Raw genomic sequence first — 26945 nt, 5'->3', positions numbered from 1 at the left:
AAACCCAACATCTATTAATGCGGATTCCACATATCGTTCCTCGAGTCTTTATGACTCTGCCAGGCAAGGAGACCAACCTTTGAGGCTCACAGCCCAGCCAACCCCCTACTATTCCTACTTGAGCAACTCTAGTACTCTATTTAGTAGATTCCTCTTTACTAGCAAGTGCTATATCTATGGATGCCGTATGAGGTAGGAAACTCTCATGTACGGTTTGAAGGAAAAGATCGAATTGACGGTCCTATTCCGACCTGGGGGAACATGTTATTCGGCAAGGAGATTCTGAAATTGCGGAGGCTTGGTTTAATCAAGCCGCTGACTATACACCCGCGAACCATACGGCATAAAGTGTTGAGCAGAACAGGAGAACATAGTTTTATTATCTTTACTCATGCTTCCTTCTTATACAATATTTCTTTCTTTTTTTCTATTTTTGTATAATAGTTTCAGTAAATAAGGAATGATATTTATTTAATTTCCCTCGCAAAGACATTCACGAACAATTGATAATTTCTCTTCTATGAGATATTTACTTTTAAGCACTTGAAACCATTCATTGAAATGGTCGTAGCACGTGATTTTCAATTATGGGGTTTGTTATTACCTTTATTTATTTATTTTAAAATTGAACTCTTGGGAGCAAAGTAAAGACTAAGATTTCATAACCTTTATGACCGATTACACGATTGGATAATAAAACTACTCCTGGTATGGAATCCCAGAAAATATGTAAAAAATAAAAGGAGCGGGAGTTAGAAAGTCGGAGTTGGGACGCAAAGAGAAGCCGAGAGATTGGTCTTAGTCAAGATACTTCGAGTCCTTTTATACTTATGATTGATCAGAATCCTGAAGGTATGCCATGAATTCGGCAAATAATTTAAGTAATTGTATTATTTTTATTTTTCTATATATTTATGGTTCTCTGAACTCTTCTAAGTAAAGAATAACTAAAGAGAGGGTTGATTGTTGACCAACGGAAAGTATGGGAGAAAAATGTACAAACAGAAACAAAACTAGAACATCATAACAACAAATTAATCAGAATCAATATCAAGTACAACGACCGAGACCAACGAAGATACTGTACTTGATCGATCGTACTAGATAGTATAAGATAAACAATAAACCTTTCATACGCAATTCCTCGATCCATTCATTAATGCGCAAGAGAAAGCGATCCATCAAACTAGAGAGAAGTTGGTCTTTCTCAACGTGGTGTACAAAAACTCATTCACAAGGTTTCGTTATAATCAAGTGTCAATGGTGTGGCACGCGTACTCAATCCTTGGAACTTTCTCCAAGACAGGACTCCCGAAAATTGGATATTTGTTGTGCCTTCACGCATTAGAAAGAGTCCATTCATGAAGACAGTATATGCTTTCTTATTGAAGAAATTCTAATATCTTTATCTTTTTGGTCGAGCTGGAGCTACTTCTGAACGGCCAGGTGCCTACATAGCCCGACACCCTCTTTTCAAGGGAGTGGGCATCAGACCTCATGTAGTTCTTGATCCCTTTTTACCAGTTCCTGTTTGTTCTGAACCTTTTAGTCGAGCAGAGAAGTTTTTCACCCTTTCTCTCACGTAGGGGCGATCAAGCTTAATTACATTGACCCTTCGTGCCTCTGGGATCTCCTGTAAACCCCAATGATGTGGGAAAGGGAAGATATTAAGGGAAGCAGTGAGTGGAGATTCCCCTGTGTAGAGCCGGATGAGGGGAGACATTCACGTTCGGTTCAGACATTCACGTCCGGTTCGGAGGGCGGGGATATCTCGCCCTACTATCATTATGTCTTTTGCAATCTTACTTGGTTTAACTTTATTTTAGACCTTTTCTCATACGTTTGAGAAATATAAATTTTGAACGAGTTAATTGAGATATTATAATAATTTAAACGAAACTTAGAGAGACTAAATTATGATCTAAAAATAAAAAAAAAATGAAGAAACAAAATTCAAATTATTATCCTAAAATAATAATTTTTTTAATCAAATTACTATTTTATGATTTAATAAATTTATCATTAAAAAAAGAAAAAGGTGACTTATTTTTACAATATTTATAATACTCTTAATAATTTACTTCCCACGGTAAGATGTGTGTTTGTATGCTATAAATGATGCCAACTAACATGGTGGACAACTTCCTTCTTTGCCAATTTGTCTAACTGATACAAGTATCGGAGAAAATGACTTATCACCATATTCTTTTATAATATCTTAGTAATTACATTGTCAATTTATTGAATTGTTGATACTTCTAAAAGTAGTACTTGTTAAAGTTTGATATATATATATATATATATATATATATATATATATATATATATATATATATATATATATATATATTATTTTATGTTGACATTAAAGATATATGACAATTACAATTTGACTCACAATTTCTGATTCAAATTGTTTAGTTAGAAATGAATTTTCTTAGTTAATCAGGATGATGCATTAATGTTATTTATGTTCCCACTTTGATTCAATACAAAAATTTACTACAATTTGAATACTAATAAACACAACTAAATATATAATATTATTTTTTTATATTTTATAAAAAATTTAAGTTTTTTTATTATTAGAAAATATGGTATACTGGTGCTTCGCTTTGCAGAGATTTATCGAAACCATACCGAACAAGAATGATACTAATTTTTTTTCGGAAGTAGAATAAGACGAGAAACACATCCACGACCCAATTCGCCCCATGACCTCAAGTTGAAACTTTGGTAATGCACTTGTATAGAAGAAGGGGTGATCCTCACCTTAGTATATACTACCTTCATCTAGGATAGGGTATGCATAGTTTATTATCATATTATTGTACAAGTAATACAATATATTATTATATTTAAAAGATACATAGGTAATATTTTATTTTTTGGGCTGTATTTAAACAAGGTACATACTCTACCTAGATTTGATCAAACCTTAATTCTATATTTTATAATCTTCATATACATGCCTATATACGTTAAGTCATGTTTTCGAATAATTTACTTTTTAATAGTAATGTAAATTGAATTCGTGATATTTGTAACTTTTGTAAATATAATTTATTAAAGAAACCAATATCTACTAATGTATGTGTAACTTATTTTAATTGAATAATAAGTTATAAATGCAATTAAAAAAAATCTGGAAAATCCCAAAAAAACTGACCAAAGGAAAAACGCTGCATAACTGACATTTGACCGCGGAGGCGGGGGCGGGGAGACTGGGACTCTGAATTCAGAATCATTTGGGGATGGATAATGTAAATGAATGATCTTGCTTTAAACCCGATTGTTTACACATGATCTGCACTTCTGACGTACAGAAGAAACTAGTCTGAATTCAATCCAACATATACATACATTGCCTCAAATCAGGAAAGGAATTTAGAGAGAGATAGAGACGGCCCATCCCCGCCCCCAATTGGGTTTAATCTCTCGGTTAGTTTCTCATCTTCAATTTTTTCATTTTTCAGCTTGATCTACTCAATAGTGATCTATTATAACGCGAACCCTTTCAAATCCATAGTATCGGTCTCAGGGATGGAATCGCCGACTGAATTTTGATTTGATTAACAGGGGAGGGGTTTGATTTCAACGAAAATATGGGGGTTGTGTCGAGACGGGTGTTACCCATTTGTGGTAACCTCTGTTTCTTTTGCCCAGGATTGCGAGCAAGGTCTAGACAGCCCGTTAGACGTTACAAAAAACTTTTATCTGAACTCTTTCCAAAGAATCAGGTGACCTCTTTTTCCTTGTCAACTCTGGTTTACTACTTAATCAGTAGAATCTGATTCACTTCATAACTGAAGAAGAAATCTTTGCTTTTGTTACATCAGATGATTGATTACTCACTCACCTTGTTTAGTGTACTTCTTGCTTAGATCTTTGTAGCAGGATAGTTTAGAGCAGTTTACTTATGCTGTTTTAACTACTCCTACTAGTAACTTGCACATCTGATGAATGTTGGTGATTGATTATCCCTAATGCTAATGTGGAATCATATTTGAAGGATGTTGAACCAAATGATAGAAAGATTGGGAAGCTTTGTGAATATGCCTCAAAAAATCCGCTACGAATACCAAAGGTGATCTTCTCGCCTTGCTTGTCTGCAATTTTAAAAATTGTTACCAACTGCTACACATCTTATATAAGACTTCATACAATACAAACGAGAAGAGAGGAGAGAAAGGAAAACAACTTTGACAATAATGCATATTCTGTCCAAGAATGTTGATTATGAATCAATTGTACCATTAATATGAAGAGAATGATCATCACAAAGCTCCAGAATCTCCCACTGATGAAGCCCTTGCCATAAATGCACTACAAAATCACTCATCATACGCCTTTCTACCACAATTCATCGAGCATTCAATCTTTTTAGTTCGTTTTCTGCTTTAAGATATATTTTTTCTTCTTTGAGTCCCCAATCCAAGTTCTCCATAAGGTCAAGTTTAACAAGAGTCTTCCTCTGCTCCAAATTAAATTTAATGGAAGTTTTATTTTTTAATCCACTTCTTAAAAACAAACTTCCTTCAAATCAAGAGCCCATAACAAGAGTCTTCATTGAATGCTTTGATGCCACGAGCTTAAAGTTTATCCATTGATAATTGATATAAGTATCATTATTGAAAGCTTAAAGCTGTTTGGAATTCCATGTGCACGTGTTATCCAAAACTGAGGGCTTCTTTCATAGTATATCAATCCCTTCATGAATATTTTGTTACCTTCTCTTTCATCCTTTTGAACAGATCACCGGCTACCTTGAGCAAAGATTTTACAAGGAATTGAGGAATGCACGTTTTGGATCTGTAAAGACTGCCCTTTATGTCTATAAGAAATTGTTATCTTCATGTAAGGAGCAGATGTAAGTATGTCAGTTTCATTCTGTCGTTTAGTTAGGTTGTTAATAGTTTGAGTTTATGTTGTCTTTTTCTGTTTTCCTATTCCCTCTAAGGAGAACATTTTTAATTATTTTTTATGCATGTGATAACACATTGACGTTATAGAATATGATCCATAGACCAGACTCTGGATGGTTCATCACAAAGTTTCCATAAGTAGGAATCTTACCAATACTACTTTTTTCCTTTGGATGGCTAAAATGACTTTCTCTTGAGGTTGCTGGGCTGTAAGATCATCAGTTCTGGAAATTCAGATTAGATGGTTTTGTAATGTTGGTTAGACTCCCAAACCTTTTGCAGGTTGCTCTTTGCTAAAAGTTTACTTGAAATCATTGGGACTCTACTAGATCAAACCCAGCGAGTTGAAATGCAAATTTTAGGCTGCAGCACTCTTGTGGATTTTATAAATAATCAGGTATATATAACTACTAAACTACTGGCTTAAGATCATCAGTAGTAAATTAGGAGGTTTAGTTGGTCAAGTAATGAGCAAAAACATAAAAAAACCGTCTTTAACTGTCCCTTTTGTTTCAAGCAGATTGACAGTACATGCATCTTCAACTTGGAGAGTCTCATCCCTAAACTTTGTCAACTGGCTCAAGAACATGGAAACGATGAAAGAGCTTTGCATCTCAGATCAGCAAGTTTACAAGTGTTGGCTTCAATGGTATGACTTTTTATGCAATTTTAGATTGTGCAGTATGAGAATCAATATGCATCATGTTTTGGTATGCCTCTCAAATCTGTGTCTTTTTCCCAGTGCATACAATGTTCAAATACTTAGTATTGCACAAACAAGTTTCAGAACAGCCAGTATTTCCTAGCGAATATAAAGGAAACAAATGGTAATCAAGGTCTACCTTCCCTATAATGAGAATAATTGATGGGTGAATGTAAAGGAGCACTCTTTGGACTTTTTAAAATCCCTATTCATTCAGCTCAAACAAAACTTATTTGCTTCCAATCACATGCATCTCTTTGTCATTTATGAAAATGTTTCTAATCCAATAATATTTGATTTTAGCTCAAAAAATAAAATAATATATATATATATATATATATATATATATATCTGTATTTATATAATTGTAGCTTTCATCACTCAGAGAGATGTATTCTGTTAACAACTTTCAACTAAACAGACCGGGTTTCTTGCTGTGGGTATTAGCGATCTCATAGTACTTTTGTTCTCATATTATCTCACTTCCTAGCCGTTTTTGTTGTTTATATACTCACTTCTTCATGACTTGTTTCATTTGTTTTCTCACTTCCTAGGTATGGCTTATGGGGGAGCATTCTCATCTTCCAAATGATTTTGATAAGGTAGTGTGCTGCATGATGTGTAAATAACAGAACTTTTGAATAAGATCCTGATTTTATTTGCTTGACTACGGGAAAATTCACGAATGTATGTCTTAGAACTAATATCACCTAAAAGGAAATTACTGTTCTTTAACAGATAATATCAGTGACTTTGGAGAATTACATGGACCCTTTAGTAGATCAAGAAAATGAGGACAAAGATCTTATGGATCAGAAGGTTGATTCGCTACCAAATCCTATCAACTCCAAAATAGAACCTACAGTGTAAGTAACGGTATAATCCATAAAATTTATGCTATTCCTTTTGGAGAATCAAATAGCTCATTGAACTTGCACGATGGTCTCTAATAGCCCATTGATGTTGCAAAAATGCTCCCTGTCCTATAGAACATTTTTTTTTGAAAAACCCTATCCTATAGAATAATTGTAAGAAGAAAGGTTAAATAGCCCACTAAAGTTGCACAAAAAAGGTTCACGTAAATATCCCACTGAACATTTAAAAGTTTGAATGGCATTAAATTATTGCATTGAGGGGGCTATTTGAGTCTTTCTTGCAAGTCCAATTGACTATTTGAGCCAATTAAAAGATGAGTAGGCTATTTGAGTCTTTCATGCAAGTTTAGTTGGCTATTTGATCTATTTTCCTTCCCTTCTTATCAAAAATGATTGATCCCTGATTTGAACGATGATGTTTCAACAGGGGTGCATATAAATGTCCATCTTACTGGTCAAAGGTTTGCTTACGAAATATGGCTCAATTAGTGAAGGAGGTTACAACTGTGAGGCGGGTACTTGAACCTCTTTTTCATGACTTTGATGTTGAGAAAAGTTGGTTCTCAGAGAAAGGACTTGCACATTCTGTTCTGACTTACATGCAGATGCAATTGGAAGAAGCTGGTGTGCTAGCAATACTAAACACTTTAGGTTCTACATTCCAAGTTCATTATCCTTTACATTGACAAGTATTATTTGGACATTTGTTTTTTGCTACCAGGTTTAAGCTCTCATCTATTGCTGTCACTCCTTGTCAAGCATTTGGACCATAAGGATGTTGTCAAAGAGCCAGCTATACAAATAAACATCTGTAAGATCATAATACATCTTGCGCAGAAGGCAAAACCAGAGGCTTCTATTGCTATTCTTGGTGCAATCACAGACCTTATAAAGAACTTACGAAAATGCATTCAATCTATTGCTGAAACAAAAATGACAAGGGATGGATTAGATGAATGCAACAATGAGCTTCAGTTAGCTTTGGAGAATTGCATTTTGGAGCTCTCAAAGAAGGTCAGTGGTTAGCTTCTATTTAACCAACTTCTTTGGAATTTCTGTTAGAATGCAAAAGGTTGAGAATTGAAACCAAATGTTTCTTATGCACTCCACCTTGAAAGGCAAGGGATTTTTTTGAACATTTGTTTCTGTTGAATATTGATCTTTTTCTTCAAGTCTGTTTCATCAATTCCTTGCTTTAAATGTCTGAGTCTTTTTCCCTAAAAGGCAAAAGAACATTCATGTAAGAGGTACTTCTTGTTCATGATAATAAAGACATTTGTATAAACAGGTTGGAGACATAGGTCCCATTCTTGAAATGATGGCTGTGGTGCTTGAGAACATCACAAGTAATGCCATTGTTGCTAGAACAACAGTTGCTGCAATTTATCGGACTGCACAAGTTATTTCTTGCATACCGAACATATCATATCACAAAAAGGCAATACATTTTATTTGTTCACTTTCTTATTCAGTTGCCTTTATATTTGAAACTCATATAATTATGAGGCATATTGTGCTTCAGGCCTTTCCAGATGCTTTATTTCATCAGTTGCTTGGGGCTATGGCACATCCTGATCATGAGACACGCATATGGGCACATCATGTTTTCTCAATTGTACTAATGCCATCTCTTGCTCAATGTTCATCAATCAATGATGAAGGGTCTCTCTCGCAGACGATAAAAAATAGAAGTCTCTCAATTGGTGAAAACAAGGACATATCAACATCAGCGGAGGGTGCCATAAGAATAGAAAGGAATGATCAAGTTCTTGATGGGTATAATTGTTCCATGAAGCAACACAGGCGCACTATATCACAAAGTTTCAAGCACTGCATGATCAATGGAAAAACAGTATGTGAGCACTTTTTCTTAAATATTATCTTCCTTTTATTTGTTTTAGATTTTTCTTCTTCTCGCAAGCATTGTTTATTCATTTACATGTCTTTTTAAACGTGTCCAGAGATTGGCATCTCTCAGATTGAGTAGTCACCAAGTTGGTGTCCTGCTTTCGTCAATTTGGATGCAGGCGACATCGCCAGAAAATAGCTCAGAAAACTTTGAGGCCCTGGCACACACTTTTGATGTTGTCTTGCTGTTTACTCGAAATAAGGTATGTTACTGATATACCTTAAACTCGAATTAAGTATATATTTTGAAAGAAATTGAACAAGAGAATTACAATGGGGAAGAAGGAAGAAGATAGAAAGAGAAGTTGATTTGTGAGATTTCTAGAATAATGTCTCGTGTGTTCTATGTAGATTCAAATCTATTCTTTATATACCATCCAACTGCCATAATCAATTTTTCAGTCAGTCCCACCTTTTTGGCTATTCTGCCTTACGAATAATTATTTATTTTCATATCAATAATTATTCGTTTCTTATTCAAATAATTATCCTATTTTTTTGGCTAACTAACTGCCTTATTTAGAATTATTTATTATATTGAATTGAAAAATAACTGCCGACCTCTGATTACGTCTACTCGTAGGCTTATTCTAGGATTAGGAAACCTAACCCTAATAATCTCTCATATCATTAGCCTCCCTTTCAACATTTGTTCGACCACGAACAACATAATAGAAGAAACCGACTTATTTCCAACTAACCCAAGTTTTGGAAATTCAGGTTCCAAACAAGTATCATTCTCCCATTTAGACAATAAACGAATGTTCAATTGACACTCCCAAACCAAGTATCTGGTGTGGCTTTTCGAACCATATAAATTGCCAAAATTGTTTCCATAGACTATCCGGTGGTTCTACAAACCACACAAACTGTCTTAAAAGATTTCCCAATTGTAAGGCATAAAAACAATTACAAAACTCTGCATCCGGTGGTTCTTCAAGCCATAATAAGTATTTGCATCTCATCCATGTTTTATGCCTTAAAAAGCAAGATCCAACATCTTCGGATTTCTCGAACCACAAAATTTGGACGCAATTTAGACTTGGTGTTAAGTATGCTTGAGAAATAGGATCAAACGCCAATATTCTATCTTCAAGGCCCAAAACATCTTCAAATATTTCTTTAAATTTAACTTCTTCCAAGTCAACCCGATAATGATCATTTTTTCCAACATAGGTTGCCTTCGCATTCTCTCTATCATCGTGCACTTGGGAAATTTGCAAATAAATAAACGAAGAACTTGAATTATCGCAGATTTCTTCATCGAGATCGAAATTGTCATGTTTTGATCATGAGTATATGGAGTCTCTACTTTTTTTCCATAACAAAAATCGTTGACAAGAGGCGCGTCCTCCAGTTTAAAACAATCGTCATCAAAAGGGGTTTCGTCTTTGTTTGGAGCCGAATGTGTCAACGAGGAAGTCGTTGATTATGAATGTGTCAATGGGAAAGGTGTCAATTTTTCTACACGTTGTTCGTCATATTCCAACAACTCATCGGATTCGAATATCAATTTTTTACAATCTTTTTCCCACTTTTTCCTTATTATTTCTTCACCGGCCTTTCTTTTCTGCCTTTTTATTTCATCAGCAATCCTCCATGATTTTAACAAGTCGGTTATTTGTTGACACTGTTCCGCGATTAACTTCCACGGTTCTGGTTGCATTTTCTTTTGTATATGCCGTGAATCGTCCCTTACATATGACCCAAACTCACGTCGCAATAGTTGTTTCAGCTCTCTCCACGTCAATCCTTTGCTCAGAGTTTTCATTACCACATGTTCCCTAAGCCATCGTAGTGCATTTTCCCTCATGTGAGCTGTCGCAAGATACACCTCATCCTCTTCAAGCGTATCGTTAACCGAAAAAATATTTATGTCTCATAAATCCAGTCTTCGACATCTTCGACATTTTCTCCAAAGAATTTTGGAAAATTCAGTTTGACAACTCAACACACTTTATTCATTCCTGCATCTGACTATGGTTACGACTTTCATTCAACTACCAGTCGATACATGTTTCCATCATATTGTAAAAAACGTTGTTCTGATACCAATGATATACCTTAAATTTGAATTAGATATATATTTTTAAAGTAATTAAAGAAAAGAATTATAATTAAGAACGAAGTGAAGATAAGAATTAATGGGGGAGAGATAAAACCCTACCCTAACTGCTAGGGGTGAATACAATGGGGGAAGAAGGAAGAAGATAGAGAGAAAGTTGATTTGAGATATTTTTCGAATAATGTCTTCTGTGTTCTCTATAGATTCGGATCTATTCCTTATATACCCTCCAACCGCCATAATCTATTTTCCAGTCAATCCCACCTTTTTGAATATCTGCTTTACAAATAATTATTTATTTTCATATTAATAATTATTCGTTTCTTATTCAAACAATTATCCTACATTTATGGCTACTTGCCTTATTTATAGTTATTTATTATATTGAATTGAAAAATAACTGTCAACCTCTGATTACGTCTACCCGTAGGCTTATTCTAGGGTTAGGACTTCCTAACCATAATAATATCTCGTATCAGTTACTTCACTGGCATGTCTTTGTATAACTCCTAAAACTTTGGGGCCAGATAATTTTCCTATGTTTAAGTGGCTGGAATGCAGGAGATTGAATCTAAAAAGTGAGTGAACCAAGGTTATTCTAGTGAATGTAGGAGACATGGAGAACATATCCATTGTTATTCTAGAGTACAAGAGGAAAATAAGGAGATTGACCTAGAGAATGAGAATAACTGTGGTCTTAACTTAAAAAAAAAATATTTGTGCTAGAGCCTAGAGATGTGTTGTACTACTAGGTCTGTTATATTAAAGTTGATGTTCTCTTTTTTAAGGAAAGGTCAACTTTTATATCATAATTAGCAATTGACTGTATGGAACTTTTTTTTCTTCTTATGTCTACTATATTCTCTTCACTGAGACATGAACGTTATTTGTTTTTCCTCTACAGAACTCTAGTAATCTAGCTCTAGTTCGGTGCTTCCAGTTAGCAATGTCTTTAAGAGATATCTCTCTTGATAAGGCAGGTCAGTGTTTCAAAAAGCAATATACTTTTGTTGTTACACATGTAAATGACAATATTGAATAAAAGAAGTTTGATATCTGTATTGGTATGGTAGTCTCCCCCCCTCCAAAGAAGATTGTTGTCAAAGAGTGCCATTTATTGTTGAAATAAAATAGTTTTACTTTACTTTCAGGGATCACTTGATATCGTTCTATTTGGAGATCCTTGCATCATCTAAAATTTCACTTATTCGTTAATTCGTTTGTACTATTTCATACATTTAGTAATCAAAATTTAAGGTTTGGAAGGAAACCATCCTTTTGCACGTTTATGGTCATAAATTCATTCAACAGCCACTGACACGCATGTTCCCTATTCATTTTAAAGGTGGTTTGCAACCATGTCGGAGAAGGTCTCTTTTCACCATGGCATCATTCATGCTTATGTCTGCAGCCAGAGCGGGAAATCTTTCAGAACTAATTCCTGTTATTAAATCATCTTTGAAAGATGAAATGGTTAGAATCTCATCTCATCTACGTAATTTCTTATTTCCCCCTCTGATCCATTTTTATTTTTTTTCCAAAACAAAAGGTTCACTTACAAATAATTTTATTTTCCTTTTCTTTCCATTTACATCTCTATTACACTTTTAGTTAATCATTTTCATTTTGACAGGTAGATCCTTATCTTAAGTTCGTTGACGATGTGAGGCTACAGGCTGTGTCTAGCAGCAGAATAGAAGGATATGGATCACAGGCTGACGAAGTTGCAGCACTGAAGACTCTCTCAGTTATAGAATCAAGTGATGAACAGCTGAAGGAAATTATTAAGTTTCACCTTGTCAACAAATTTGCGATATCATCAGAGGTAGGTAATCTATCAGCTTCACCTTTTCATCTTTTGACATCAGGTATTTTTCCCTGCTACCCTGTGGAATAAACATCTATTGGAGTCATTATAGTATAGAACCCAATAATAGATAAGTCACTTTTTATCGTTCTTATTGACCTAGTTCTGAAACTTCTTTTCTCAATGAAAATTAACCTTGTAGATTTTCTTAAGACTGTCGTGATATTGCTTGTTTTAACATGGACATCTAAATTCGGATTATTTTTCACATGATTCAGTGAAAACATTATCTTATGCTATATGTTTTTCCCAGGATAAAATATCTGACATGGGGAAGCAAGTTTTAGAAGCATTCTCACCCGATGATGCATATCCATTGGGGGCTCCATTATTCTTGGAGACGCCTGGACGATGCTCTCCATTAAATTCACAACAATTTGATGAGGTAAATCTCATATGTTTTGATACCACTATTTTAGGACCAGTTCAATGACTTCTTTTCATTTCAGTTGTTGTCTGCTGATCTTGTTGCAAAGGCTCACAACTAGGATATCTTTATTTGACTCTTTTTTTCTGTCGAACTGGATTTCAAATAAAAGCAGTAATGCAGTGAAGTTACTTGTATTATAATTTAAGTCAGACTAGAATATGATTTTTGTATTAACTTCCTTTTTCTGAAACATCCTATGGGATCAGGTCGAGTTGCCAGAAGCTTTAACAGATGAAGAAGCATTTTCTGAAGCCATTGGAAGTGAATCGGGATGCAAAATATCGCTATCCGATAATTCTATGGACATACTAAGTGTTAACCAGCTTTTAGAATCGGTAAACTCTTTATTTATTTTCTTGTTCTTTGCCGCAATCAAGAAAGGAGGATTATCCACAAGATATGGCATTGCCTCAATCTAATCTGTTTGGATTTCATTAAATTTTCAGTCATTTTCCCTCTTGTCTTTGCTTTCGCATAAAAAGTGATCACTCTTCGTTTTCATGACTTTTTCTGTATGCTATAAAAGTTTACCTCCTTTTCAAAAAGTAAATAAAATATTTTTTTGTGAAGCAACCATACATAATGTCTGTTCTCTGTCAAGAGACTAACAACTGTGGTCTGACTTTTTTTTGTGACCCGGATTTATTCCCGATGGTCTGACTTTTGGTATACCTGTTTTTTTTTCCTGGAAAACCCATTTTAATTTTTTGGTAGAGTTAATTTATATTGTTTCTGTGAGGGTGAGATTGTAAAATGAAATAAAAGAAGATCTCATGTAATTGTTTAATTTTGTGTAATGTTCCCTCTAGTTTAATGCAAGATTAGTTACAAGTTCTTGTTTACTATCACCTAATCTATCCATTATCTGGTGAACTATTTTCAGGTTCGAGAAACAGCAAATCAAGTTGCAAGTTCGCCGTTACCATCTCATCCAATTCCTTATGACCAAATGAAAAATCAGTGTGAAGCACTGGTAACAAGCAAACAATTAAAAATATCAGCTATTCAAAGTTTTGGTGCACTAGAAATTTCCAAGGCACTAGTTCCATTCAGCAGCGATCAAACGGAAAACCTGAGTCAATCAAACATGGTCAGAAGTTTCTCATTTTCTTTCTTAAATTGTTCTCCAAAATGAGTTTTCTTTGTCTTTGTCAATTTAATTGATTTAGCTGTGTTTAATACACAACTTGTCAATTAATTTGAAATGCTTAAGTGCTTATTTGAATTAAGTTCATTATAACTGTTACTTAAAACCACTTAAATATATAGATTCATCTCAAATTAAGCTATAAAATTGGGTTTAATTCAATAAGGTATTAATGACTTACATTTCTTTTTCTAATTGAAACTAGTGAAGTTAGTTTTATTAATGAAGGGTGAACTTTCAAAACAATACAGCAAACAACATAAAACTAGTGAATTTAGTAACTAGTAAGAACATCTAAAAAACAACTTTTAACTCGGAAAATTAATTAACTTATGTCATTATAAGGGTAAAATAGTCTCTAAATACTCAATATTAGTTTTACATTTTATCAAATTAACTTATATACACATACTTAAATTAGGTATTTTCATTTTATTCTACATTTACTTTTCATATGCTTTAACGCACTTTAACTTTTGTATTCACCATTTAACACTTAATCTGATGTCTATGTAACTTTTTTTTGGCTATTTGTCCTCAAAGTGGCTGCAAAAAATGGGGGTTGTAGAAAACGGTCCAGAATTGAACAATATTGGGCAAGTTCAAGAACAGGGTATGATTGTTGCCAATCCGGTTGAGCATACTTTTATGTTACCACCTTCAAGCCCCTACGACAAGTTCTTGAGAGCGGCTGGGTGTTGATTTCTAGTGTTGGGAGTTTATCATTCATACACACACAATTACACGTTTGTGTTCTCCTTTTCCACCTCTTGTTGGTTATTTCATTGTTGGAGAAGAATCTTGGCGATTAACCATAAAACACATCTTCTTCGGTTTGGTTTAATAAGTGAAATGGATCGGAAGCAAGATAAAAATAGGCGAAAGTGAGTGGGGATTGATTGCCATTTCTCTTACTTGTAAAGCCACAGGACTACAGATTTATTTGATGATCGCAAAGTATGTTCGTGTATATCCGTGTATCTCGTTTTTTCTTCTTGGTTTGGAACGATTGGCGTGACGTGGCGGGGTGTTCTTTCTCCATTGTAAACAATTCATTCTTATTAATCACACATGAAATAAACCCCTGGTTACTGCAATAAATGTTGTGTTTATGAGGGATGTGGGCAATGGTTAAAAATTTTAAAATCTTATATTTATTATTGTGGAAGTTCTATAAGCCATTTTTCCCAAACCAACTAAACTAGTACAACAAAAAAAAGGAAAAAAAATGACACTGGCAGTTAAATTCAGTTGCAATTAAACATTGGCCCTTTTAAAAAACAAAGTTGGTATATATTGAACCTTAAAGTTCATTTATTTTATTTATTTATAAAAATGACAACAATTTGTCAATTTCATTATTCAAATTCAATGAGGACAAATTTTTTTTCATGTAATTTATGTCATATCATTTTAATTTTAAGTTTTAACTTAAAAAAAGTGTACCATATCAATATCAACTTTTAGACTTTAACTATTGAATTTTACCGTTATAAAATATTCTTTTTCTGAGGTTTATTATATAATTTATTTTATTTGATTTTTATTATGAATTATATTAAAGCTGGAACACATCAATCATGACATTGAGTAATTATGTTTATTTATAATAAAAATCAATCAAAATGCATTGAAAATCGTGAAAAACTAACATAGAAATACTTGAAAAAAGAAGAAAAAAACATTTATAGTTTGGGGGTAAAATTCCGTCAATTATAAAGTGAGGGTAATTTATTATCTAACAAGTTAAAGTACAGGGGTGAGTTTTATTATTTCTCCAAGGAAAAATAAGCTGTCTGCGGAATTTCTCTAATAAAATGAACCCCTCTTTCTTCCCTGGTTTGAGCCGCATATCTTCTCGTCGCCGGAGATTATCAGGTTATGGTCGCCGTCCGACAACGTGGATCCCTGATTTTCTGATAGTTGTAACATCAGTCATCTTCACCGGCGAAGTATAGCCATAGTTTTCCTTCCATTCAGGTCTTTAGTCGTTTATATATTCTTCTCTCTGCATCAGCTCTACATCTTTCTCTGTTACATTGTCAATCATTATACATTAGATAAAATTAATGCTTATAAGTTATTTATAGGAGTCATAAACCAAATAGTGAGTGAAACCCTACCGAAGATTGATATCTGAATGTTCCAATTCGAAGTGTAAACTTCACAATTACAACCGTTTTGTTCATGAATTGACAGTTTAGACGAAAAATAGAGCTGACAAGACGATAAAGTAGATGTTATGTTTTTGCTGGCTAATTTTGAGAATATGGAATTTAGATGTCTGTCATTCAGTCAGTTATATAAGTGTTCTGTATCATCTGTATGAAGTTTACTTTACTTGATAGTTTCCATATGGTTGATGATTGATGTTATATTTTAGGTCAGTGGAGGTATATATTCATCAAATATAGTCACAATCAATGTACCCTAAGCGGTCCAGTGAAGGAGATGGACCTATTCCTGGGCCAGTACGAACAAGCGATAGGCTACGGAGAAGGCCAAAGATATATGGTCGCTCATACTTGTACTACTCTCCTTCAATTCTTCGCCCTAAAAGAAACAATACTAAGACAAGGACTGCAGCTTCTGAGATTGCAAAGATGTTGCGTCCTGGTAGCCGGGCAATGCGGAGCACAAACAATAATGTATGTTTAGATTTTGTAGTTTATTAACTTGGCATTGCTGCTTGTGTAGAATGTTGAATCTTGTAAAACGTATAATATCTCAATTATTGTCTACTTGAAGCTTGAAAGAAATAGTGTAGTAAATTTGCAAGAATTATTGACTTCAATGAGATGAAATCACTATTGACCTGTAACAAATTTAAGATTTTTGCAATTGGTTGCTTGGAAAGTTGTGTTGATTCCGATGATAGAACAAGCATGTGACATGCAACTACATCCTAGTCTGGCATTTATAAACTTGAGCTACACTTTAGGAGCCTGGGTTTCTAATTTCTCTTCTTATTGTGTGGTTATGCTTAATCTATTCTTGGTTATTTTTTCCTGGAAAAGTAATTGGACATATTTATGCATATATAATTCTATATGCTTAATTTTTTATGCATAAACATTTTGTGATGAAATTACTATGTATAGATGCATTGTCCTTTAGCAACTTTTTAGAACCAAATTTCCAGACAGATCACTGTCTCCACCAAAAGGAAAATAAATGTAAGTTAGAAAGACATCCCCATAAAAGAAGTAAAGGCAACAAGCAAATGTAACTCATCCCATAATCCTTACTACCTGGTCTTATTGCAGTCAGTTTCCAGTAACCTTCGGCGTTCTACCAGAAAGAAGAGAATTCCTGCAAATCTAGAAGTGTACACTGATAGTTCTGGAACAGAGGACAACGACCTAATGGTGAGATCTTTCAAAACCAAAGCACATGATATTGGTAAAAGATTTGTTAATAGCCTGGACATGATGTGTACCGAAGCTCTGTCTCTTCAAGTTGTATTAACCAGCATTATCTTTCTTTACTGGAACTTGATATTTGTTTGCTTTCTTTTTTCAGAGACCCACATACCGTAATACCAGAAATCAGGTTGATAACAGTGCTAGTCAAGATGAGTTGGTGTCTCCCAGACGCACAAAGGTCCTTGCTTCTAGATCCCTACCTCGGCGTGAAGGGCTAAGGCCTCGGCATTCGAGAGAAGTTGGACGAAAGCAGCTAATCATGGTATCTGATGATGAACCACGTACTTCTGAGGAGGATAAGGCTGGTCAAGATGAAACAGAAGATAATGATGCAGATGATGGGGTAGGGCAAGATGATGGTGAAGGGGAAGGAGATGGTGAGGATGAAGGAGAGGAAGATGGTGATGACGAAGAGGGTGAAGAAGAGGAACAGGAAGGTAGAAGACGATATGATCTTCGTAATCGCGCAGAAGTTCGAAGGATGTCTCTATCGGAGGGAAAGCAAAGATCTAGGTCTCCAAGGAGAGTCCTACAACAAGGAATGGGGACAAAAGTTGGGAGGGATGTGAGGAGGGGTGGATCTCGAGTACATAGACGTCATCGTCTGACAAGGGCAGAAGATTCTGATGACTCTCTTCTTGTGGATGAGTTGGATCAAGAACACCCTATTCCTTGGGGAAGAGGTGGAGGCAGAACTGGTGCACCTTGGCTCATGGGAGGAGGACTAGACATACCTGGAACTCCAGCATGGGGATTGAATATTGCTGCCTCTGGTTGGGGTCACCAAAGTGATGCTTTGGTTGGTTTGACATCTGGGGTCCAAACTGCTGGCCCTAGCTCTAAGGGAGGTGCTGATATCCAGCCATTGCAAATTGACGAGAGTGTTAGCTTTGAAGATATTGGCGGGCTTTCTCAATATATTGATGCCCTAAAAGAAATGGTTTTCTTTCCTTTACTGTATCCTGATTTTTTTGCAAATTACCACATAACGCCTCCAAGGGGAGTGTTGCTATGTGGACCCCCGGGTACAGGTAAAACACTAATTGCGAGAGCATTGGCTTGTGCTGCTTCGAAGGCAGGGCAAAAGGTAAGCTTTTACATGCGGAAAGGAGCTGATGTGCTTAGCAAGTGGGTTGGGGAGGCTGAAAGACAGTTGAAATTACTTTTTGAAGAAGCCCAGAGAAATCAACCATCTATAATATTTTTTGATGAGATAGATGGACTTGCTCCAGTGAGATCCAGCAAGCAAGAGCAAATACACAATTCCATTGTTTCTACTTTGCTTGCACTGATGGATGGCCTGGATTCTAGGGGACAGGTGGTATTGATTGGTGCAACCAACAGGGTTGATGCCATTGATGGAGCTTTACGGAGACCTGGTAGGTTTGACCGTGAGTTCAATTTTCCTTTGCCAGGTTGTGAGGCACGGGCAGAAATATTAGATATCCATACTAGGAAGTGGAAGCAGCCTCCTACAAAAGAGTTGAAACTAGAGCTAGCCGCCAGTTGTGTGGGGTATTGTGGTGCCGATTTAAAGGCTTTGTGTACTGAAGCTGCTATTCGTGCTTTCCGTGAAAAATATCCCCAAGTTTACACTAGTGATGACAGGTTTGTGATTGACGTGGATTCAGTAAAGGTGGAGAAGTATAATTTTATTGAAGCCATGTCAACGATAACTCCTGCTGCTCATAGAGGCGCAATTGTACATTCAAGGCCATTGTCACCAGCTGTTGCACCATGCCTTAGGGGTCATCTCCAGAAAGTAATGAATATTTTAACGGATATTTTCCCTGCTCTTGTGATTTCTTCAGAACTTACCAAGAACTCTATGCTCACCTATGGTTCTGCTATCCCTCTTGTTTACCGTCCTCGACTTCTATTATGTGGCGGTGAAGGTGTTGGACTGGTAATATTTTTAGCAACTTTTAATATGTTGTCACAGTTAAACTTTTAACTGCATATATGTAAAAATGGGAATGTTTGGCAGGATCATCTAGGTCCGGCAGTTCTGCATGAATTGGAGAAGTTTCCTGTTCATTCTCTGGCTCTTCCCTCTCTTCTTTCTGATCCAAGTGCTAAGACACCTGAAGAGGCGTTGGTGCATATATTTGGCGAAGCAAGGAGGACAACTCCATCAATACTTTATCTTCCTTCATTTCATCTTTGGTGGGAGAATGTATGTGCTTTTAGGATCATCTCTTTTTGCAAGCCTAATCAATCCATCTAACTGTTGGATTTAGTAATATTCCTCTTAACTGAAACATGTAATATTTTCACCTGTTCAGGCACATGAACAGCTTAAGGCTGTCCTACAAACACTACTGGAAGAATTGCCTTCAGACTCCCCAATATTGTTACTGGGGGCATCCTCATTTTCTCTTGACGAACTAGATGATCAAGCTTCTTCAGTATTTCCTTACCGCACCATGTATGACTAACCCCATCCCTCCCTTCCCCACACCTGTCGAGTTCATATGTTTGTTCTTTAATATATAATTTTTGATGTTACATGCTAGATCTGGAGAACTAGAGCTTGATTGATGTAGTGTTTTTTTTCTATAAATAATCTGTTTTTTTGGAAAAAAAACCTTGTTCGATGAAACAGTGGATTATTTGGTGGCTAAGTGGCTAGAATATTCTTCGTATTTAATATTTTAAAATGTTATAAAAAATAAAATAAGGGTATTTTAATATTTTAGTTGATGACTTGAATGAATTTATTGATGATGGAATGTTTTTGGATTAATCATGAAACAAGCCCATAATGACATGCTGATTTTTTTGGCAGCTATCAGATGGAAAAGCCTAAAGAAGAAGATCGATCTATGTTTTTTGACTGTCTGATTGCAGCTGCTTTGTCAGTAACATCAGATAACACAGGTGAAGGGACCAAGAAACAGGTCCCTGAACTTCCCAAAGCACCTAAAGTTGCCACTGGTCCAAAAGCATCTGAGTTGAAAGCCAAGGCAGAAGCCGAGCAGCATGCCCTGCGCCGTCTGCGTATGTGTCTCCGTGATATTTGCAATAGGTAAATCTTCATTTCTCTACTTGTTTCCAATTTTTAATTTATCGGATTATCTTTTCAGCATATTGAATGCCAAATCATGGTATATTAACATTATAGTTAAGAATTGAAGATTGCCTAAAATTGAAAGAGTAACTGATACACTTCCTCTGCAATTTAGCTTAAATGTGGCACATTGTACTTCAAGTTCAATAGGCTGGCTATCTTGTTTCATCTATTATGTAGGTTCTAGTTTTGTATTTGAAATGTTGATTTCATATGCTTTGGGGATGGATTAATATGTTGGGTTATGATGCAGGATTTTATATGACAAGAGGTTCAATGTATTTCATTACCCAGTTCTAGATGAGGATGCGCCAAACTACCGCACAATAATCCAGAATCCCATGGACATTGCAACTTTGTTGCAACGTGTTGACAGTGGAAAGTATGTTACATGTAAAATGTTCATGGAAGATTTTGACCTCATTCTGGTTAATGCCAAGGTGCGTGTGATTAGTTAGTGTTCCAACTTCCAATCCTGCCAATGTGTGGTCTCTTTCATAAATTATGTTAAGAGCTTCAAAATGAAAAGAAAAAGTTTATAGTCCCTGAAGTTTAGTTAGGGATACAATTGGCATTTCCTGATTAATTTAGTGATGTCTATTATAATAAAATAGATGATACTACTAGATTTGTATAGGACTTATGCATGAAATGATATGATTTGATATTGAATAGTAATTTCATATTCAGTTTTATAACTCTCCTGTTATGGTTACATATATGTTATAAGCAGAAGTACAATGGGGACGACTACAATGGGACAAGGATAGTGAGTAGAGCCCATGAACTAAGAGATGCGGTACAACAATTTCCCCTTTTTGTTTCATGAAAATTTCCTTAATCCGCTTTCTTACCATAAAAATATTCCTTGTTCTTCTTCTTCTTCCTGTTGTTAGGTGCATGGAATGTTGTCACAGATGGACCCTGCTCTTATTTCATTCTGTGAAAAAATAACTGCTGAAGGTGGTCCAACGCCTATTCCAGATGAATTAGAAGATGGCTCCATTTTCCCAACGATTCCGGTTGTCCAGCTGGCAACTGCTGTTACAAGAGCTAGTGCTCGTCTCCGTAATGTTCAGCCGGAGGTCAATTTGGACCAGAGCTATGAAGCTCTTAAACGTCCACCGAAAAAGACCACTGATGCTGGTAAGTGTCGTAACTGTAAATGATTTGCGAATTTTAATTATATTTTTTTTCTAACATTTAATTGAGAGCTAAAAGAAGTAACCTAATAAACTACTTTTTAAAACTTAAACAAGGGTATTTTAGTATTTTTAAATATTATAACAGTTCCTGCAGCTGAAGAAGGATCTCTAAATCAAGAAGAAGAAATAGTTCCATCCAAATCTGAAGAAGAACATGATGATGAAGAAGAAGAAGCAGCAGCAGCAGAGATTGCGACAAACCAGGAGACTTCAGAAAGCTTCCATGAAAATCAATCTAAAAACGAAGACAACGATGTTTGCAAATTGCAAGATGATGATGTTACAATGTTGGATGCAGAGGTTTCGGAAAAGGTAGAGATGATAAGGCAAGTTTTTGTGGAACAGACTACAGATTACGGCATTCCTCAGCTAGAGAGGCTTTACACTCGGGTAATGAAGGGCGTGTTTGAAAATAAGCCAAATGAAGTTAATCATGATGCTCTTAAAGCTTCAATTTTAAGTTATTTATTGAAGTTTGCTCAAGACAAGGCTAATTTTTGACATGATAAGACAATATAATGCCCTTAGTTTATTATAACACTTTTTAAAGGAAAATGCTTTTTTTTTTCAATTCTAATCTGCTTAATTTATTGAAATTATTGGAATGAAAAAAAAAAAAATTATTGATAAGCTCATTTAAAGTTTTTCAATCATGTGTAATTTTGTGATTATGATGGAGGTATTTTTTTCTTACACACATATATTGTTTTATCCTCCATTCTCTCTTTTACTAGAAAATTTATAGTTTTTATTATTCATATTGATGAAAGAGAGATGACAAAATATCAATTACAAAAATGTGGTAAGAATGAAGTGTCTTGCAAAGAATATTGTTGAAAATTGTGAGCATTTAAGAGTTATCTACAAAACAGGAAGAGTAATTAAAGTGTTGTGGAATTATCATTTGTTATAATGTTGTAAGCTCACTTGTAGATCACTTTAAATCATACTAATTTATTTTAAATAATATTAATTATATATATAATTAATTTTAAAATAATAATAAATAAATATTTAAAAACAAATTAATTACAAAATAAATTAATTTATTTGAATAAATATATTTTTATTTGTAAATATAAATATTTTTTAATTCTATAAAATCATATAAAGAGTAAAATCTTAAAATATTTTTTTATAATAATATTATCTAAAGTTCGAAATTTTCAAAATCGGGTAAAGTTAATAAAGAAACAAAATTTTCGGGTCAAAATCGTGTCCAGTCTGAATGTCTGATTCATATCAAATAAAATATGGACCATACTTTTGTTTTATTTCATACCATTTTAGTTTCATTTTTCATAAAATGAAATTTTAATATTCTATTTTTATAATTAAAAAAGAATATATTCTTTTTTAATATTTGAAAGAATACCATATTTATGTAACAATAGAATATAATTTTCAAATATAATATAATTATGAAAGAATAATATATTTATGTTCCGAGAGTAGAGCTTCAAAAATTAGCAAACAAGATATGAAGTTTAGATAGCTCATAGTTAGGTGTAATAAAAAAATCAACTAAAATAATTCATCTTTTTATTATAATGAACTTCTTTAAATATATATTTCATATTTTCAATTAATAATTTTATGATAAATAATAAAATATTTTGAAATTATGATCTTAATATAAACTTTGTAATAAAATTAATAATTTTAATTTATATATATATATATATATAATCTACTTATAATTATTCTAATAAATATATATATATATATATATTTTTTTTTAAAAACTTTATAATATATATACATTTGTTTAGAATAACTAAATATTTATGAAACTAAAATATTAAAAAATAAAAAAATATTTTATGATAATAATTATATTATAATAAATTAGAAACAAAAAATTAAATAAAAATTTATTATATATATAAATAAAAATTATTAATCATATTAAAAAAATCAAAATATTATTAAAATCTATATTAATGTTTTTTAATATTATCAAAGTATTCTAATAAATAAGAAAAGAAGAATTTTTATATATTTTACATAAATAGAATTATATATATAAAAATTAAAAATATTAATCTTATTAAAAAATTTGACCTTTTATTTTATTTTAAAATATAATTACTCAAGTGTTTAATTTTATTTATGTAATAGTTATTCTTAATAAAATGTATTATACATAAAATTATTAAATAAATTAATTTTTTAAATATATATATATTTAAATAATTGATTCTAAATTATCATAGAGTTTAATAATTAATATTATTAAAAAATTTAAAATAAAATCAGAATTTTAAAATATTTTATTATTTGTTAGTTTAAATAAAATCATTAAGTGAATATACATTTTAAGAGAAATATTAGTAAAGGTAGTTTAGTAATTGAATGATATGGTGGCTCAATAGTTTAATTAAAAAATAATAATATATGAAGAAAAAAAAACAAATAAGAAACCAAACTTCACTGTAATCTTAAATCTTTCTGGGTCGCTCAATATTCTGATTGAGGGATCGGCTCCAACCCCACATAAATTAAAAAAAAAATGCTTGGGTTTAGTTGAGGATAAAATTTTAAATATATATATATTAAGTTTAAACATGTAACAATTTGTGTTGATAACTTTAGATTTAATCTGACTAATGACTAAGGGAAGGTGATCAAATCCTGCCCTCCCACTTAATTTTATAAAAATTATTATAATGTTAGTTTCTTTATTATATAATAATACATAAATCTATATATTATTTATTCTTTCAAAACAATTTACATTAATATTTTATAATGATCTTCTCCATTTTTTTTTTATATTTTTAACAAATATGCAAAAATCCACCAAATTAAATTTTTATATTTTTTTATTTATATATTTACTTTTCATTTATTTAAAATCTAATTAATTTAATTTTTCACGTTTTCTTAAATTAATTTTTTCTTTAACATGTATAATTTTATATATTAATTTTTCTTTAACATAAATTTATATATTATTTATTCTTTCAAAACAATTTACATTAATATTTTATAATCATCTTCTCCATTTTTTTTTATATTATTACCAAATATGCGAAAATCCACTAAATTATATTTTTATATTTTCTTTATTTATATATTTAGTTTTCACTTATTTAAAATCTAATTAATTTAATTTTTCACGTTTTCTTAACTTATTTTTTCTTTAACATGTATAATTTTATTTTTTAAATCGAGTATTCTAATCACTCTTAAAATTTCGTTTATTTATTTTATTTTAGGAAGGGTTCGCTGAAGATCTATTTAGTAAGGGTATTTGTAGAAAAATTCGATTAATATGTTCACGTATTAATACACGTAATAGTATAATACCAAAAATCTTACAGTCTAGTGAAAAACCTGGATTCGCCTTTTGGTTAGGGTGGGTTACAGTCCCACCTAAATTAAAAAAATGGGGGCAAATTAAGTGAATAAACCGGGCAAATGAGTCAGCCCCAAGTAATTTTTTATCCTGGCTCCGCCCCTGATTCCTCCGATCTAGGTCGCTCAGTATCCCGATTAATATTCCTCCGATCTAGGTCTCTTAGTATCTCGGTTGATATTCTTCTGTCGTCATATTTTTGCACCTCAAATTTTCATCGTTTTACTTCACTTCACATCTCATATTTTCCTAATAAATTAAATTATAAAACTCTAAATCTTGAATGGAGATAGACTTCTGCCTTCTATAGTTCTATAAGCTTATTCTAGGGCCACGTTCTGTTTTTTCTCCGTAACAGGTGCGTTTCAATTTAATATTTAGTCAATATATCAAATTATTAGCAAATAAGTCGGAAGATCCAAAACCTAATGCCTATAAGCAAATAAGTCGGAAACTCCAGAACTTAATGAATATAAGTTTATTCTAGGGCCACCTTCCGCCCTTTCTCCGTGTCACAGTGCGCTAATCTTCCTAGCCCAAGGGAGGCCCAATCGTCTAAGTAGGCACAACCCAAGAAATATTCTAGTTGAATGCATGCCCTAGATTAATGCATAATTAATTGACAGTTAAAAGACATGCCCTAGATTAGTGCGTCATTAATTGATAGTTAGAAGACATGCCATAAATTAGTGCATCATTAATTGCCAGTTAAAAATAATGCCCTAGATTAGTGCGTCATTTATTAATTGACAGTTAGAAAATATGCCCTAAATTAGTGCGTCATTAATGTGGTAGTTATAATAAGTCCTATAAATACCTCAAATGTATTACATTGTAATTATCAAATATTCAAGCAATATAATAGTCAACAGAAACAATCCATCTAATCAGCCAATTGACATAGTTAATGTTCAACTAGTCAGCTAGACTGAAAATCAACAAGCAACTGATAGTTTGGATTTTGTAGGAACAACTGATCAAATAGATGACTTTCTAGGACCGAACTTCAGATATAACAAAAACTATCCACCAGAATTAATCATAGGAAATCCCTCTACACCTCTTAGGACCAAAAACTGAAATATTTCAGTCTCTCTACATCAGCAACTGGAATATTCACAAATACTTGTGCAGAGATTCAGTAGTCCGACTTCTTGCCTCTAGTGCTGAAACATGTGTCTCCTCCACGATCATCTCCATCTCCAAAAGAGTATGTGTCAGCCGCTGACAAGGAAGTAGCCATTTAGGAAAGTGAACAACCTCTTTCCCTACAAATCTTACTAGCCGTCTCCACACATTAACAATCGACTCCTCAATCAGCAGAGGAGTCATCACAAGGGACGGTGAATCCCCACGACCTTATCTAGGACTCCCTTGCTTCTATACAACAGATCATTGCCATTCTCTTTGGAGAAATGGAATCTCTTAAGGAGCAGGTGTCAGCTCCTCGACAGCATCAGTCCAGGACAAACTTCTTGACCTGGTCACGAAGGGTAATATGGAGACTGCAATAATCAAGGAATCATTGAGCAGTCTCAAATGCGTATTAAGAAACTCCCTTAGTACTCACAACAAGGAGCTCTCCGCAAAGATCGATATAATCGGAATACAGATTGCTGAAGTCACGGACTTCCTTAAACGATCAGGGGATGTTGATGTTAAAAAGGAAGAAATCAGTAAAGGTAAAGTAGTGAGGGAGAAACAAGGAAGGGGAAGGTAGCAAGGCAAATAAGCCAACTAGAGTAGGCTCAAGCAAACTACAAGTTGCTCATCAACAGAGCTCGCTATCAGTTGAGTTCCACATCAACTGAATGCTTATCAGCTAAGTCAAGTAGCTAAGCACTCATAAATTTTAATACGACAAAATGTACAACCAGCTCTCTACTCTGACATGCAAAACAATAAACGAATATTCCATTCTCCTACGCACTAAAACTCTATACGACAAACGTATCGTTTCCACG

At 33.6% G+C, this 26945-nt stretch overlaps 2 protein-coding genes across 4 annotated transcripts; both read left to right on the top strand.

The window, feature by feature from the left end:
• Positions 1-3168: 3168 nt before the first annotated feature.
• Positions 3169-15039, top strand: LOC124922464 (protein SEMI-ROLLED LEAF 2). Of its 2 annotated transcripts, none has more exons than XM_047463193.1 (20): positions 3169-3441; positions 3580-3740; positions 4013-4087; positions 4755-4870; positions 5208-5322; positions 5446-5574; positions 6183-6230; positions 6367-6494; positions 6931-7127; positions 7225-7517; positions 7792-7941; positions 8026-8355; positions 8465-8614; positions 11381-11456; positions 11822-11949; positions 12110-12301; positions 12597-12728; positions 12980-13108; positions 13657-13863; positions 14464-15039. In XM_047463193.1, exons 2-20 carry the CDS (start codon positions 3606-3608, stop codon positions 14620-14622), a joined length of 2889 nt encoding a protein of 962 aa, XP_047319149.1. In that variant the 5' UTR covers positions 3169-3441; positions 3580-3605; the 3' UTR covers positions 14623-15039. The 2 variants fall into 2 exon arrangements, with proteins under 2 accessions (XP_047319149.1, XP_047319150.1); XM_047463194.1 differs by having other exon boundaries at positions 3530-3740.
• Positions 15040-15732: 693 nt separating this feature from the next.
• On the top strand, positions 15733-22191 carry LOC124922462 (ATPase family AAA domain-containing protein At1g05910). 2 transcript variants are annotated; one of them, XM_047463190.1, is made up of 11 exons: positions 15733-15900; positions 16304-16568; positions 17187-17288; positions 17443-19251; positions 19333-19521; positions 19631-19773; positions 20134-20373; positions 20669-20855; positions 21149-21214; positions 21312-21561; positions 21715-22191. In XM_047463190.1, exons 2-11 carry the CDS (start codon positions 16344-16346, stop codon positions 22119-22121), a joined length of 3618 nt encoding a protein of 1205 aa, XP_047319146.1. In that variant the 5' UTR covers positions 15733-15900; positions 16304-16343; the 3' UTR covers positions 22122-22191. The 2 variants fall into 2 exon arrangements, with proteins under 2 accessions (XP_047319146.1, XP_047319145.1); XM_047463189.1 differs by having other exon boundaries at positions 21706-22191.
• Positions 22192-26945: the final 4754 nt, after the last annotated feature.

Source organism: Impatiens glandulifera, chromosome 1 (assembly GCF_907164915.1).
Source record: "Impatiens glandulifera chromosome 1, dImpGla2.1, whole genome shotgun sequence".
In the NCBI taxonomy this organism is placed as follows: domain Eukaryota; kingdom Viridiplantae; phylum Streptophyta; class Magnoliopsida; order Ericales; family Balsaminaceae; genus Impatiens; species Impatiens glandulifera.
Note: the sequence above shows the minus strand (reverse complement) of the source record. Positions and strands in the feature narration are given on the sequence as shown.